The following is a 15,665-nucleotide window of genomic DNA, read 5'->3' as shown; positions in this document are numbered from 1 at the left end:
CTTCGGCTGGGAGACTGGGTGTTTGTGTTCGTATTTGTAACAATACACATCTCTTTATATTCGCTCAATACCCCGCGTACCACCACAGAAGCACGCAGTAGTGAGTACATCCCTCCATATAGGGCTGACGATAGGAAGGGCATCCGCCAACAAAACAGGTCTAAGTCCACATGTGTTGCTCAGTTCGCCTCTTAGATCCCACCAAAGTGTGGAAGAAATGGCAGGGAAAGAAAGAGAATAAGAAAAAGTACCAGGCAGGAGTACTGAAAGTACTTACCGGCAGTTAGATTGTGCCTCTGCATCCAGCTTACAGTCTTCTCACCGTCTTTCCTTGAGATTGTGGTAGTGCCTAAGATACTTGTTATCCTCCAGCGAACTTGACGACCGCCTGATTTTCCTTCCAGCTCGCTGATTTTCCGCCGAAAATCGTTCCAAGCGCCATTCTCTTGCTGAAACAAAAATGCTCAATTACGAGGGCCACTAACTTCAGTTCACCGAGAACTTCTTGCCCGATGATGACATTTTTTAGAACCGAACTATTTTAAGCATAACAACGCAGGCCAATAGTCTAGTAGAGACTAGAATACAAGATTTCCTTGTATTCGGCACAATTTGTTTTCCATCTGATGTATTTACCTGTATGAACGTTCGTACGTTCAATACCACTCAAAATTCTCATTCTCTCATTTTCACAATTAATTGGGAAAAAGGGTTAAGAAATTGTGGAATATATTCCATAAGTGTTACTTTAACGGCACCAGAGAATACTTTTTATATTTTGCTTTTTCCAAAGTAACCTCGTCTTACTTTGATCACTGCTTTGCACACTCTAGGCATCCTTTGTGTTAAGTGTGCCTATATGTTTTTCCGGAAATGACCCTCCACCACTTCTCCAAACGGTTGCGATTGTCACATGTTTCTTCTTGATCTCTCTACCCAAATGATCCTAAAGAAGCACAGTCGGGCTGTAATCCTGGCTTTTAGTGGACGATACCAAGTTTTTCAGTTCTCTTTTCACTCCTAGTCTTCCAACATAGTGAAGATGGATGTTTAGGCTCATAAGATTCCTACATTAGGAAAACCCTGCTAATTAAACGCAGCCCGGATGGTCTTTCATGACGTTGGAGAATGTTATGATACTGTTCCATTCTCACTTTTCTCTCAATATTGTCAATATCGCCCGTTTTATTACCGCTAAAGTAATCCGATACCATCATTGAACCACCTCCCATACTCGACTGTACTTGATAAGCACTGAGGTGCCATGGATTCCCCGTTTGCACGTCAAACAAAACGAACTACGGTTTAAACCAAACAGTTCGGATTTCGATTCATTCGTAAATAATACATTATTCCAGTGATAAACAGTGCAATTTCCGAGTTGCTTGGCCCAAGATAGTATTTTAATCTTATTGACAGTCCTCAGTAGGGCTTGCCTCAATACATCATTTTACTGTAGGATTTTCATCCAGAAGTCCTTTCTTTACTGCAGAATCACAATAATGTCAATTCACCAACTTATTTCTGCTGTCGGCATTGGTGTTATTTTCAAGCGAACACGTTTATTAGTCACTGCCAAATATTTACACTGACTGACAGTGCAAATGCAACACCAAGAAGGAGTGGTCAGAACTTCATGCCAATTGCAGGGTAGACTGATGTCACTGAGGTATGCTCATGATGTGAAATGCGCCGCTGTGCTGCGCACGTAGCGAACGATAAATGGGACACGGTGTTGGCGAATTGCCCACTTCGTACCGTGATTTCTCAGCCGACAGTCACTGTAGAACGTGTTGTCGTGTGCCACAGGACACGTGTATAGCTAAGAATGCCAGGCCGCCGTCAACGGAGGCATTTCCAGCAGACAGACGACTTTACGAGGGGTATGGTGATCGGGCTGAGAAGGGCAGGTTGGTCGCTTCGTCAAATCGCAGCCGATACCCATAGGGATGTGTCCACGGTGCAGCGCCTGTGGCGAAGATGGTTGGCGCAGGGACATGTGGCACGTGCGAGGGGTCCAGGCGCAGCCCGAGTGACGTCAGCACGCGAGAATCGGCGCATCCGCCGCCAAGCGGTGGCAGCCCCGCACGCCACGTCAACCGCCATCCTTCAGCATGTGCAAGACACCCTGGCTGTTCCAATATCGACCAGAACAATTTCCCGTCGATTGGTTGAAGGAGGCCTGCACTCCCGGCGTCCGCTGAGAAGACTACCATTGACTCCACAGCATAGACGTGCACGCCTGGCAAGAGCGACTTGGATGAGGGAATGGCGGAACGTCGTGTTCTCCGATGAGTCACGCTTCTGTTCTGTCAGTGATAGTCACCGCAGACGAGTGTGGCGTCGGCGTGGAGAAAGGTCAAATCCGGCAGTAACTGTGGAGCGCCCTACCGCTAGACAACTCGGCATCATGGTTTGGGGCGCTATTGCGTATGATTCCACGTCACCTCTAGTGCGTATTCAAGGCACGTTAAATGCCCACCGCTACGTGCAGCATGTGCTGCGGCCGGTGGCACTCCCGTACCTTCAGGGGTTGCCCAATGCTCTGTTTCAGCGGGATAATGCCCGCCCACACACTGCTCGCATCTCCCAACAGACTCTACGAGGTGTACAGATGCTTCCGTGGCCAGCGTACTCTCCGGATCTCTCACCAATCGAACACGTGTGGGATCTCATTGGACGCCGTTTGCAAACTCTGCCCCAGCCTCGTACGGACGACCAACTGTGGCAAATGGTTGACAGAGAATGGAGAACCATCCCTCAGGACACCATCCGCACTCTTATTGACTCTGTACCTCGACGTGTTTCTCCGTGCATCGAAGCTCGCGGTGGTCCTACATCCTACTGAGTCGATGCCGTGCGCATTGTGTAACCTGCATATCGGTTTGAAATAAACATCAATTATTCATCCGTGCCGTCTCTGTTTTTTCCCCAACTTTCATCCCTTTCGTACCACTCCTCCTTGGTGTTGCATTGTCACTGTCAGTCAGTGTATCTTCATTATTTTACGTCACTTTAAGCCTTCCCTTGCGATAACGATCCTTGTTTCTCTGAGCAGTCACGTTCCTCTTGACAGTAAAATGTACATTCAGTCACACAAAAATTAGCCGTCGCATAAGATGACTTTACTTCAAAATCCTTTTGTTTGAAATCGGATGAACATACTGTGCAGGTGGTAGGATTCCAAGTCCGTGTCTTCGGTTACGACTACCCACAGTTTACGAATATTCTCGTGTTCCGCGAATGTATGAAATCAAATGTTTCTTTGCTGGCCATTTATTGTGCAATTGAGTGTACACTTCCCAAGATCACATGTCCTTGTTTTTCCACGCATGCTATGTTCTGCTGTGTGTAAGCTAATAAATTACACTACGTTTATCTGTTGAAAGTTGCTTTCTTCTGCCTGTTCTAATATCTACACTTCACATGAAAATGTTTGTCGAAGCTTGTTTGTGAATCTCTAGACTGCTTTTAAATGGCGATACCTATTTAGTCAACTTACGTAAGTTTTATTTGGTGAATTACAGACATATTTTGTGTTCCAAAACATCTGAATTATTTAACGTACGTGTGAATTTGTATAGGACTGTGTTGTAATGTTAAGCTAGTAATAAACTCATTCTATATTTTTGTAAGCCGTATTGTTAAGCACTGGAAATACATAACTCGTGTGCAAATTTGTCTATGATGATGCTGGATTTAGAATGTCAAACTAGTAGTATTTCTCGTAATAGTTTCTTTCCATGGAATTGCTTGTTGTACTCTTTCTTGTTGTTGTTGTTGTTGTTGTTGGGTAATTATGTTTTAACTTTATTATCACACTACTGTAAGTGATAATTGACACCGGGATATTTCCTAATTGGGGTGTATTTTTAAGAATAATAATAATAATAATAATAATAATAATAATAATAATAATAATAATAATAATAATAATAATAATAATAATAATAATAATAATAATAATAATAATAATAAGTGTTCCCATAAGAGTCATCGATGCTTTATCTCAAAATATACATCATTAATCAAGAAAAGGTAGAATAATGTAACATAGTAGTGTTTCTATGGATTTCCACCTCAAATAACCTTAAATTTGTTTTGTTGTATTAATACTAAAGATTATATCAGAAACCGGAATATGTTCAAAATACTTTGAATGATAGAGTATTTATGTATGTACAGCCGCTCAAGAAAAGAATGAGTGGGTGATATTCTAGGTTCCTCGCATTCAGTATTTATCAAACATAACTTTAATTATTATCAAAATACACTGACTGACAGTGACAATGCAACACCAAGGAGGAGTGGTTCGAAAGGGATGAAAGTTGAGGAAAAAACAGAGACGGCACGGATGAATAATTGATGTTTATTTCAAACCGATATGCAGGTTACACAATGCGCACGGCATCGACTCAGTAGGATGTAGGACCACCGCAAGCGGCGATGCACGCAGAAACACGTCGAGGTACAGAGTCAATAAGAGTGCGGATGGTGTCCTGAGGGATGGTTCTCCATTCTCTGTCAACCATTTGCCACAGTTGGTCGTCCGTACGAGGCTGGGGCAGAGTTTGCAAACGGCGTCCAATGAGATCCCACACATGTTCGATTGGTGAGAGATCCGGAGAGTACGCTGGCCACGGAAGCATCTGTACACCTCGTAGAGTCTGTTGGGAGATGCGAGCAGTGTGTGGGCGGGCATTATCCTGCTGAAACAGAGCATTGGGCAGCCCCTGAATGTACGGAAGTGCCACCGGCCGCAGCACATGCTGCACGTAGCGGTGGGCATTTAACGTGCCTTGAATACGCACTAGAGGTGACGTGGAATCATACGCAATAGCGCCCCAAACCATGATGCCGCGTTGTCTAGCGGTAGGGCGCTCCACAGTTACTGCCGGATTTGACCTTTCTCCACGCCGACGCCACACTCGTCTGCGGTGACTATCACTGACAGAACAGAAGCGTGACTCATCGGAGAACACGACGTTCCGCCATTCCCTCATCCAAGTCGCTCAAGCCCGGCACCATGCCAGGCGTGCACGTCTATGCTGTGGAGTCAATGGTAGTCTTCTGAGCGGGCGCCGGGAGTGCAGGCCTCCTTCAACCAATCGACGGGAAATTGTTCTGGTCGATATTAGAACAGCCAGGGTGTCTTGCACATGCTGAAGAATGGCGGTTGACGTGGCGTGCGGGGCTGCCACCGCTTAGCGGCGGATGCGCCGATCCTCGCGTGGTGACGTCACTCGGGCTGCGCCTGGCCCCCTCGCACGTGCCACATGTCCCTGCGCCAACCATCTTCGCCACAGGCGCTGCACCGTGGACACATCCCTATGGGTATCGGCTGCGATTTGACGAAGCGACCAACCTGCCCTTCTCAGCCCGATCACCATACCCCTCGTAAAGTCGTCTGTCTGCTGGAAATGCCTCCGTTGACGGCGGCCTGGCATTCTTAGCTATACACGTGTCCTGTGGCACACGACAACACGTTCTACAATGACTGTCGGCTGAGAAATCACGGTACGAAGTGGGCCATTCGCCAACGCCGTGTCCCATTTATCGTTCGCTACGTGCGTAGCACAGCGGCGTATTTCACATCATGAGCATACCTCAGTGACGTCAGTCTACCCTGCAATTGGCATATAGTTCTGACCACTCCTTCTTGGTGTTGCATTTGCTCTGTCAGTCAGTGTATAATTCAGTCCGGTTCCAAGGTCAGAGTAGAGGCCGTCGGTTAAGAGGGCTCTGTGATCGAATCCAGGTCAGGCTGCCGATTTTAACAACATTTGGTGTTTGTGATCGTCTTAGTATATATTTTCACTTTCAAGCAACACATCACACCACCAATCACCGTTACGGAATACATCCCTACATATAGGAAGGGGATCCAGCTGACGTTAATGTTGATTCCAGATAAATATGAAAAGGCCAGGAAAGAAATATCCGCAGTTCTAGCCCTTCAGGCAATATCACAGTGATGAAAACATCCTGGGGATATGAGCTACGAATTTTAGGTGTATAAGAATAGAGCCTAATAAAGTACGAGAATACAGTCTTCATTTATTCCTAAAAATTACAATCCTTTCCATAATCGTCATTATCCGGTCGATTAAATTAGCAGTTAGCCTTTTTCTACCGCTACGAACGCTGATATGAGTCAATGCAGAGTTTCACTTAAGCCCTTATAACTACTTTCGGTATTGATATTTTCAAAAAAATAAAAAAAGCCTGAGGATACTGAACCAAGGAACACATTACAGAAAGAATTATGCAAATAAGTTAATTTGACTAGGATTTGAATACAAAAGACAACGAGTAAAGAAACAAGCGATTTTAGGCCGCTTTTCTGGAACTGCACTTAGGCCGGAAGTGTTTTTCGAAATTTGTTTTTTAGTTTGATAGAGCTATCCAAGACAAACAATTTGAAACCTTTCCGAACCCTTTAGCCCTTTAAGTTTTGGCACAGTTGAGGAAGTTGCTTAATTTTACGTTTTTCGTAGTATGAGGTCCCCTATCTTGTCGGCTAAGAAATGTTTTCAGCATTAGAAGAGGAAGGACGATAAGATATAATTCACCTCCCTCTGGATATCCGCAACCAACATTATGTCAATAGATTCTATTATTTCTGATACCTGTGTGTAACTTACACAATACCATGCTCTCATTCCTTTTTTGAGCGACTGTACCTGTTTTTCCAAGTCCTTTCTGGCCGAATGCCTTTCAGGTTGTTCCACGTGATATTTAAACCACTCCTGCACTTTCACTAAAATCACAATAACTCCTAAAGTATTAATACAAATTACATATTTTAAAGGGTATTATTATCTTCTCTCTCAAGTACGAATGACCACCAACTGTGGAGAGAATATTAGTTTATTGTAATCATAACTGTTACATGCTGTTAGTTTTGTAACTATTAAAATAAACTCATATTCCAATTATCAACATGCCACAAGGAATAAACAAAATGTAATATATTAATATAGAGATAAAGCATGCATTTAATAAAGTTATTGAGGTGAATACACAATTTATTTTGAAAAAATATTTTCGAATTTTAAGTTTGACTTTTTACTACAAGCTGAAACATACACAATCTAATTGTGAAATACATTTTACAGCTAAATACGTGCCGTTCTGGACTTTCTTGTAAAGCTCATTATGCTTAATAATTCTTCTTCGAAAACCCTGGATCTCTTGTTTACCGTTTAGGCAGAGTAAGCCGAAAAAGTTCTCGGATTGCCATATTTCAACAATTTAATTCCTTTATTAAAATCGCCACTGATCATCTCCGTTTCACTATATATTTGTGTTTCATACACATAAACCTTCATGTGATACCATGTGAGGCGAATGGAGGAGGATAGGTTACTAAGGAGGATAATGGGCTCGGCCGTGGTGGGCAAGCGTAGTAGAGGGGGTGACGATGGTTAGACTAGATTTTTAATTGATTTAATGGCATGAGCTGTGGAACTAAATGAAGTCAGAGAACTAGTTGCAAATCGAGGATTGTGAGACGCCTAGTTAATTTGACAGAGGCTTGATGACTGCACGCTGAAATGCATAAAAGTCTATAATTAAGATGCATGCATATAACGGTGAAAACCGTATTGCCATACGTTCAATTATTCTCAAGATCTGCCAACACAATCACACACACACCTGCTGGCGGCTTTACTTTATAATATGTACATATTTCTGATTCAGGCCCAACATAACGTCCGAGAATGTGGCCGAAATGTTTAAAGTAGCAACTCAGGCTAAGTGAAATTACAAAGCAAGGAGTTGAGCATAGTGGAAGAGGATTCTTTGACATCGCAGTGAAATCAACGTGAATATGGGTTATTTAAAAGCCATTAGAAAATTTCTACCTGTTAAAAGAATGATATTTTTCGAATAAAAAGTGCGTACACTAAATTATAACAAGTCAGACAGAAAATTTCGGATTTATTAGAGAACTTAAGAGCATGAATTGTCAGTGATGACATTGCTCGAGAGTGCCACTGACGTCGACATTGAGTCAAGAATTTAAACAAGTAAACCCAATGTCTGGGACTGTTTATTGTATAGAATGAAATATATTGAGACTGTATTTGTGAGGAAGGAGAAAATCGTCATGTGGTATTATCATTAAGTTAAATGATTGTGAACAGAAGAAATCCTACGGGACAGAGAGAGTTGGCCGTGCGATTAGGATCACATAGCTGTGAAATTGAATTCGGGAGACGGTGGGTTCGAATCCCACCGTTGGCAGAGCTGAAGATGATTCACCGTGGATTCCCATTTTCACAACAATTAAATGCTGGGGCTGTACATTAATTAAGGCCACTGACGCTAATTAAATAATTCTAGCCCTTTCCCTTCCTTGCGTCGCCGAATACCTTCGATGAATTAGTGCGACGTTAAACCACTAACAGCGAAAATCGTACTGAAAAAATTATTCATGACATCATCGTGGGCTATACGTCTCGTACCACTCTTCTATCTGACGTCGACAGTGCTGTGCTAAATATCTCTTGCTGTTGTATGAATAAACCGACGCACATATACGAAGATTGACCACGTGTTGAAAAGTGTGATTGTTAGTGAATTTGCGGTCTAGTTACATTGCTCTGAATTGTGAAATGTGAACCATTATTATAAAGTTGGAAGTTATACGTAGTACAGCCATTAAGTTCTGAGACTGACCGCATGATGGCGCTGTGGTGCACTATAGTGCATAGGTGGCGTCGTGGTACGGTACCATGTTAGTTAGTCTCTCGTTTCTGCAAGACACAGTTGAGTACATGCACTGGAACCAGATGTACGCTCGTTGTTGTGACGGTGATTTGAATGTGCCAGTAGGATCTGGATATGTCAGAGTTTGAGCAACGCGCAAACATCAAGTTCTGCCAGAAATTAGGCAAAACCGCTGCCGAAACGTTTGAAATGATGCAGCAGGTTTACGGTGAGGACGCACTGTTCGCAGTGTTGTGTTTAGATGGCTCCGACCTTTTGTGCAAGGACGGGACAGTTTGGAAGATGATGTGCGCACTGGTCGGCCACAAACTTTTCGAACGGAACGCAAGACCCAAGAAGGTGCAACGTTGGTGTGTGCTAAGCGTTCCCAATCAGTTGACAATCTTGCAGCAGCAATAGGGATCATCCATGGTACTTGCCACAAAATTCTGACGGATGACCTAAACATGTCTCGTGTTACCCAGCACAGTGTGCCAGGAATCCTGTCGCAAGACCAGCGTGATGATTGCATGACGATTTGTGGTGACCTCATCAGTAGTGCTGACGATGATCCGACGTTTCTCAACCGGATAATAACTGGAGACCAAACATGGTGTTTCCTTTCAGCGGTGCTTTCAGCAGTTATACCAACGTTGGCAAACGTGCATAACGGCCAATAGCCACTATTTTGAGGATAGGTGTGGTTCTGTTTAAGTGGTTAACGGCCAATGGCGACTATTTTGAGGGTGGATGTGGTTCTGTTTAAGTGGTTAACGGCCAATGGCGACTATTTTGAGGGTGGATGTGGTTCTGTTTAAGTGGTTAACGGCCAACGGCGACTATTTTGAGGGTGGATGTGGTTCTGTTTAAGTGGTTAACGGCCAACGGCGACTATTTTGAGGGTAGGTGCGGTTCTGTATAGGTGTACACCACGTAATATGGCATCGTGTGCAACATTCAGAGTCGTGTGGGTGCCTATCCTCCAGGCGTCAAGTCTCAGAACTGACAGTAATGACGGTAGTACGTATGCCGAAACGTACAGTAAAGCTATTTTGTGTAGGTGAAAACACCTTCAAGGTTTGGATTGTGTATTTTATAAGGGAAATATCTCTATCCAAAGTGTCGTGTGTTGATTCATTTCTGAGTGCGACATAATGTTAGTTGTATTTTTGAAGCTCCAGTGCCAATAAAACAACGTGGAATTTATAAGAGTGAAAGACCAGGAAACAAGTACAATGAAGTGCTAAATCCACGCCGAGCGAGCATCGAGCTGATTTCATGTTAATGCCACCAATTCCCAATGCAACCAGATTGAACCCGTTATATTTGTATGTGTCGATTATCCTATAATTTTTCGTAGTTCATCTTTCAATTGTGTAAATTTTGTGTGCATTAGCCAGTGTAAGTAGAATGAAGGTATTTATTCAGAAAATGTGAAAAAGATTATAGGATCTTCCGGACATTAATGATTTATCTTGCAAATGGGAATTATGGAAAAAATTTCGGACCTCCTAAACCTTCCCTGTAACATCAAACCGAAAGAAAAATAGAAAATACTACGTAAAATCATGTGTAAAATTAGAAATTGGACGAATTCCAGAACGGTGGTGCGTGAAATCAATTTGAAGTTTATTGTTCGACTTTTTATTAGCAATGTTTTAATTTAATTCCGTTAAGTATTTTAGTTGGAATATGATACTATGATACTTGAAACGTAGACCGGTTGTGGAATTCGACAGCCATTACAGCTAACGCAGACTTTCTATAATGTATAGCGGGAGAGTACTATTGTTGGACGAGCTGAGTAAGTCTTGAGATCAGTATCAGGTATTCCTTTGTAATCTTTGTTGATGACCTAACTCTCAGCGTGCATTCCTTTTGTTTCTTAAGTATGAATAAATGTTATTTTAAAAGACTGTTTTAATGTACGCACTAAGATATTGTTTATGCTACCATCGATATACCCTCTCCCAAGCTCAATATTGGTCTTATAAGTATGCCATTTAATGGGCGAGCTGGCCGTGCGGTTAGCGTCACGCAGCTGTGAGCTTGCATCCGGGAGATAGTGGGTTCGAACCCCGCTGTCGGCAGCCCTGAAGATGGTTTTCCGTGGATTCCTACTTTTCACACCAGGCAGATGCTAGGGCTGTGCCTTGATTAAGGCCACGGTCGCTTCCTTCCCACTCCAAGGCCTTTCCTATCCCAACGTCGTCATAAGACCTTATTGTGATCTAAAGAGGAAAACACACTCAATGGCATTTTATCAAGGGAAATAATCGTAGATAAATATCTTCTTCTTCTTCTTCTTATTATTATTCCTGACCTGATTACCCTCCAGGGTCGGTTTTTCGCTCAGACTCAGCGAGGGATCCCACCTCTACCGCCTCAAGGGCAGTGTCCTGGAGCTTCAGACTTTGGGTCGGCGGATACAACTGGGGAGAATACCAATACCTCGCCAGGTGGCATCACCTGCTATGCTGAACAGGGGCCTCGTGAAGGGATGGAAAGATTTTTTTTTGCTAGGGGCTTTACGTCGCACCGACACAGATAGGTCTTATGGCGACGATGGGATAGGAAAGGCCTAGGAGTTGGAAGGAAGCGGCCGTGGCCTTAATTAAGGTACAGCCCCAGTATTTGCCTGGTGTGAAAATGGGAAACCACGGAAAACCATCTTCAGGGCTGCCGATAGTGGGATTCGAACCTACTATCTCCCGGATGCAAGCTCACAGCCGCGCGCCTCTACGCGCACGGCCAACTCGCCCGGTAGGATGGAAAGATTGGAACGGACAGGCAAGGAAGGGGGAAGGAAGCGGCCGTGGCCTTAACTTAGGTACCATCCCGGCATTTGCGTGGAGGAGAACTGGGAAATCACGGAAAAACCACTTCCAGGAATGCTAAGGTGGGAATCGAATCCACCTCTACTCAGTTGATCTCCCGAGGCCGAGTGGACCCCGTTCCAGCCCTCGTACCACTTTTCATATTAAGTCGCAAAGCCGGGAATTGAACCCGGGCCTCTGGGGTGGCAGCTAATCACACTCACCACTACACCACAGAGGCGGACCGTAGATATACACTGACTGACAGAGCAAATGCAACACCAACAAGGAGTGGTCAGAACTTTATGCCAATTGCAGGGTAGACTGACGTCACTGAGGTATGCTCATGATGTGAAATGCGCCGCTGTGCTGCGCACGTAGCGAACGATAAATGGGACACGGCGTTGGCGAATGGCCCACTTCGTACCGTGATTTCTCAGCCGACAGTCATTGTAGAACGTGTTGTCGTGTGCCACAGGACACGTGTATAGCTAAGAATGCCAGGCCGCCGTCAACGGAGGCATTTCCAGCAGACAGACGACTTTACGAGGGGTATGGTGATCGGGCTGAGAAGGGCAGGTTGGTCGCTTCGTCAAATCGCAGCCGATACCCATAGGGATGTGTCAACGGTGCAGCGCCTGTGGCGAAGATGGTTGGCGCAGGGACATGTGGCACGTGCGAGGGGTCCAGGCGCAGCCCGAGTGACGTCAGCACGCGAGGATCGGCGCATCCGCCGCCAAGCGGTCGCAGCCCCGCACGCCACGTCAACCGCCATTCTTCAGCATGTGCAAGACACCCTGGCTGTTCCAATATCGACCAGAACAATTTCCCGTCGATTGGTTGAAGGAGGCCTGCACTCCCGGCGCCCGCTCAGAAGACTACCATTGACTCCACAGCATAGACGTGCACGCCTGGCATGGTGCCGGGCTAGAGCGACTTGGATGAGGGAATGGCGGGACGTCGTGTTCTCCGATGAGTCACGCTTCTGTTCTGTCAGTGATAGTCACCGCAGACGAGTGTGGCGTCGGCGTGGAGAAAGGTCAAATCCGGCAGTAACTGTGGAGCGCCCTACCGCTAGACAACGCGGCATCATGGTTTGGGGCGCTATTGCGTATGATTCCACGTCACCTCTAGTGCGTATTCAAGGCACGTTAAATGCCCACCGCTACGTGCAGCATGTGCTGCGGCCGGTGGCACTCCCGTACCTTCAGGGGCTGCCCAATGCTCTGTTTCAGCAGGATAATGCCCACCCACACATTGCTCGCATCTCCCAACAGGCTCTACGAGGTGCACAGATGCTTCCGTGGCCAGCGTACTCTCTGGAACTCTCACCAATCGAACACGTGTGGGATCTCATTGGACGCCGTTTGCAAACTCTGCCCCAGCCTCGTACGGACGACCAACTGTGGCAAATGGTTGACAGAGAATGGAGAACCATCCCTCAGGACACCATCCGCACTCTTATTGACTCTGTACCTCGACGTGTTTCTGCGTGCATCGCCGCTCGCTGTGGTCCTACATCCTACTGAGTCGATGCCGTGCGCATTGTGTAACCTGCATATCGGTTTGAAATAAACATCAATTATTCATCCGTGCCGTCTCTGTTTTTTCCCCAACTTTCATCCCTTTCGAACCACTCCTCCTTGGTGTTGCATTGTCACTGTCAGTCAGTGTATTAACGAGTTAAATGGTTGAGTGAGTCCGACTGTCACCCGGCGGCCCCGGCTTCGATTCCCGGCCGTGTCAGATATTTTTAATTGTAATGATTAATATCCCTGGCCTGGGGACTGGGTGTTTGTGACGTCCTTTATCTTCCTTTCCTCACACAAAACATTCCACACTACCGCCATTTCAATTACACGCAGGTTCATATAATATGGTACCAGTAGGGGCAAAAGATCCACATGGGTCGACGCCCCGAACAAATGGCATTTTCTTTCTTTCTTTCTTTCTTTCTTTCTTTCTTTCTTTCTGTCTTTATTTATTTATTTATTTATTTATTTATTTATTTATTTTTTGTTTGTTTATTTATTTATTTATTTATTTATTTATTTATTTATTTATTTATTTATTTATTTATTTATTTATTTATTTATTTATTTATTTATTTATTTTACAAAATTAGTCCACTGAAGCATTGAAACTGTATATAGCTTTGAAATATCAACCCACACGATCGGTAACTATTAATAAGCATGTTCTATACGTGAGCCGTAGCGAGTAGAAGGTAACAGTTATTCTCTACCATAGTGTATAGGTTCCTTCGCTAGGCCACTCTTCCAGCAGTAAGTGAGCTCCAGCTTACGAGAGAGCATACGAATAAGGCAATTATTGCATGCAAAATATTATGTTTTTGCTTGCCGTTTCAGAAGTCAGTTGTCAGATAGTTTAGATATCTTCTGGGTAGACTTAGTGGTCCTAGAATATTTCAGTTCCTTTCTCATCTGACTTGTTGCAAAATAAAATCGACACTTCATACAATTTAATACAAGTTTAGGGATAATATCCACAACATGGTCGTCGCAGCATCCTAATTCTTTCGAATTAATTGTGATACTGTGCAAACTGTCCAGACACTCGTAAAATATATCGCCCCATAGACTATGTTTTACGGGAGAGTTTTTATTCCACTACGCTTTCAACTTGCACGAACACATTATAAACTGCTCTTGAAGGATGGGTGAAGAAGAACTGTCAATGCTGTATTTATTGCTATAGTCCCTAATAAATGTGAGGGCTGCGACAAGTATTTCTTCGTAGGCTTTCCATGTAACAGGATGACACATTTATGACATTGTGTGATCTTGGATATATTGCGTACTATATATCTCCTCCTAGATAATAAATCAAACATTCCTTAGCAAGACTGTGGCTATCAATGATAAGTAGGCGTAGTAAATTACTCTCCCAGTCCGGTGAGAGGTCATCCATGTTCTAAGTGAATTATAGTGCTTGTTTGATTTTATTTTGTGCTATTTCAACTACTGCCTTGTTTGTTTATTCTGTCTTCTTAGCAAGTGTTCTCGTTTTATTGACGAAAGATGTCAATGTCAATTCAAATTTGGGCTCACAATTACTACCCGATGACAGGGCTCATAAATATACTGCAGCATGTGCAAATTCAGAAAATCTATTGTTGAAGGGTGGTTGTCACAACTTAATAAGCATAGTATACCAAAATCCCGTTCTAGTGGGTCCTGATTAAATTTGTCTGTGAGCATATATAGGAATGCATTATTGCATAAATACTCGAACACCTGCACGGTGCTCTCAATATTTAATTCCCTGGTGAAGGTTTCTGTCTGTTCACCGTCTTCAAATCCCTCTGAGTTTATCTGTCTAAAATAAGTTATGCCATTTGCAACAAAAATAACTGAAAATAAAGTCTCACGTTCATGTGCTGAAATGAAGTGGGGTCTATATGTGCAGACGTTAGCTTGTGACAAACTTTCAAGCCTGCAAATTTATGGCAGTACTCCATTTCAGAAACCTGTCGGTAGAATTTAAAGTCACAATTTCATTATTGTAATAGACTTGCCTTTTGTCGCGGAAATTATTTCTGATGCAATTCGTTATATGTACAGAATCTTAAAAGAACCAGTCTCCTACTAGAATCAAAAGGGTTAGAAATAGAGCACATGACCTTCCATTCTTTTCCATTTATTCCTAAAAATGTTCACACATTTTTTATTAGACTGACTTCCATCTGCTCCAGTTGTAAGACCATCTGGGTTAAAATTCGTGACAAAATATCACCAGGTGTCGAATTTCGGCTTGTATACACAGCAACTGGTAGACCCCAGGCACAAACACGAACACTAACGCAGGGTTTGAAAGTTTATATTTCCCGTGTTCTTGGGTGTGTTCTACTAAATTTACGAATCCATCAACTTTTAATGAGTTGGTGTTGAACTGAAACTCTTCGCTTAGTTTTACTTTGTCAAATATGAGAATTTCCGTGCGACTGTTTTCACTCTTCTCATCGGAGAAATAGGTTTGTTTTTTTACAAGTTGCTTTACGTCGCACCGACATAGATAGATATTATGGCGACGATGGGAAGGAAAAGAGCTAGGAGCGGGAAGGAAGCGGCCATGGCCTTAATTAAGGTATAGTCCCAGTATTTGCCTGGTGTG

General features: G+C 43.8%; 1 protein-coding gene across 1 annotated transcript in view; it reads right to left on the bottom strand.

Moving 5' to 3' along the window:
* Positions 1–15,665, bottom strand: part of LOC136863735 (uncharacterized) — a 212,350-nt gene that overhangs the window by 93,002 nt on the left and 103,683 nt on the right. The window contains exon 2 of the mRNA XM_067140089.2: positions 278–449. Within this exon, the coding sequence (XP_066996190.2) occupies positions 278–449 (172 nt within the window). The remainder of the gene's footprint in view (positions 1–277; positions 450–15,665) is intronic.

Source organism: Anabrus simplex, chromosome 2, assembly GCF_040414725.1.
Source record: "Anabrus simplex isolate iqAnaSimp1 chromosome 2, ASM4041472v1, whole genome shotgun sequence".
Lineage (NCBI taxonomy): Eukaryota > Metazoa > Arthropoda > Insecta > Orthoptera > Tettigoniidae > Anabrus > Anabrus simplex.
This window is presented reverse-complemented; position numbering and strand designations above follow the sequence as displayed.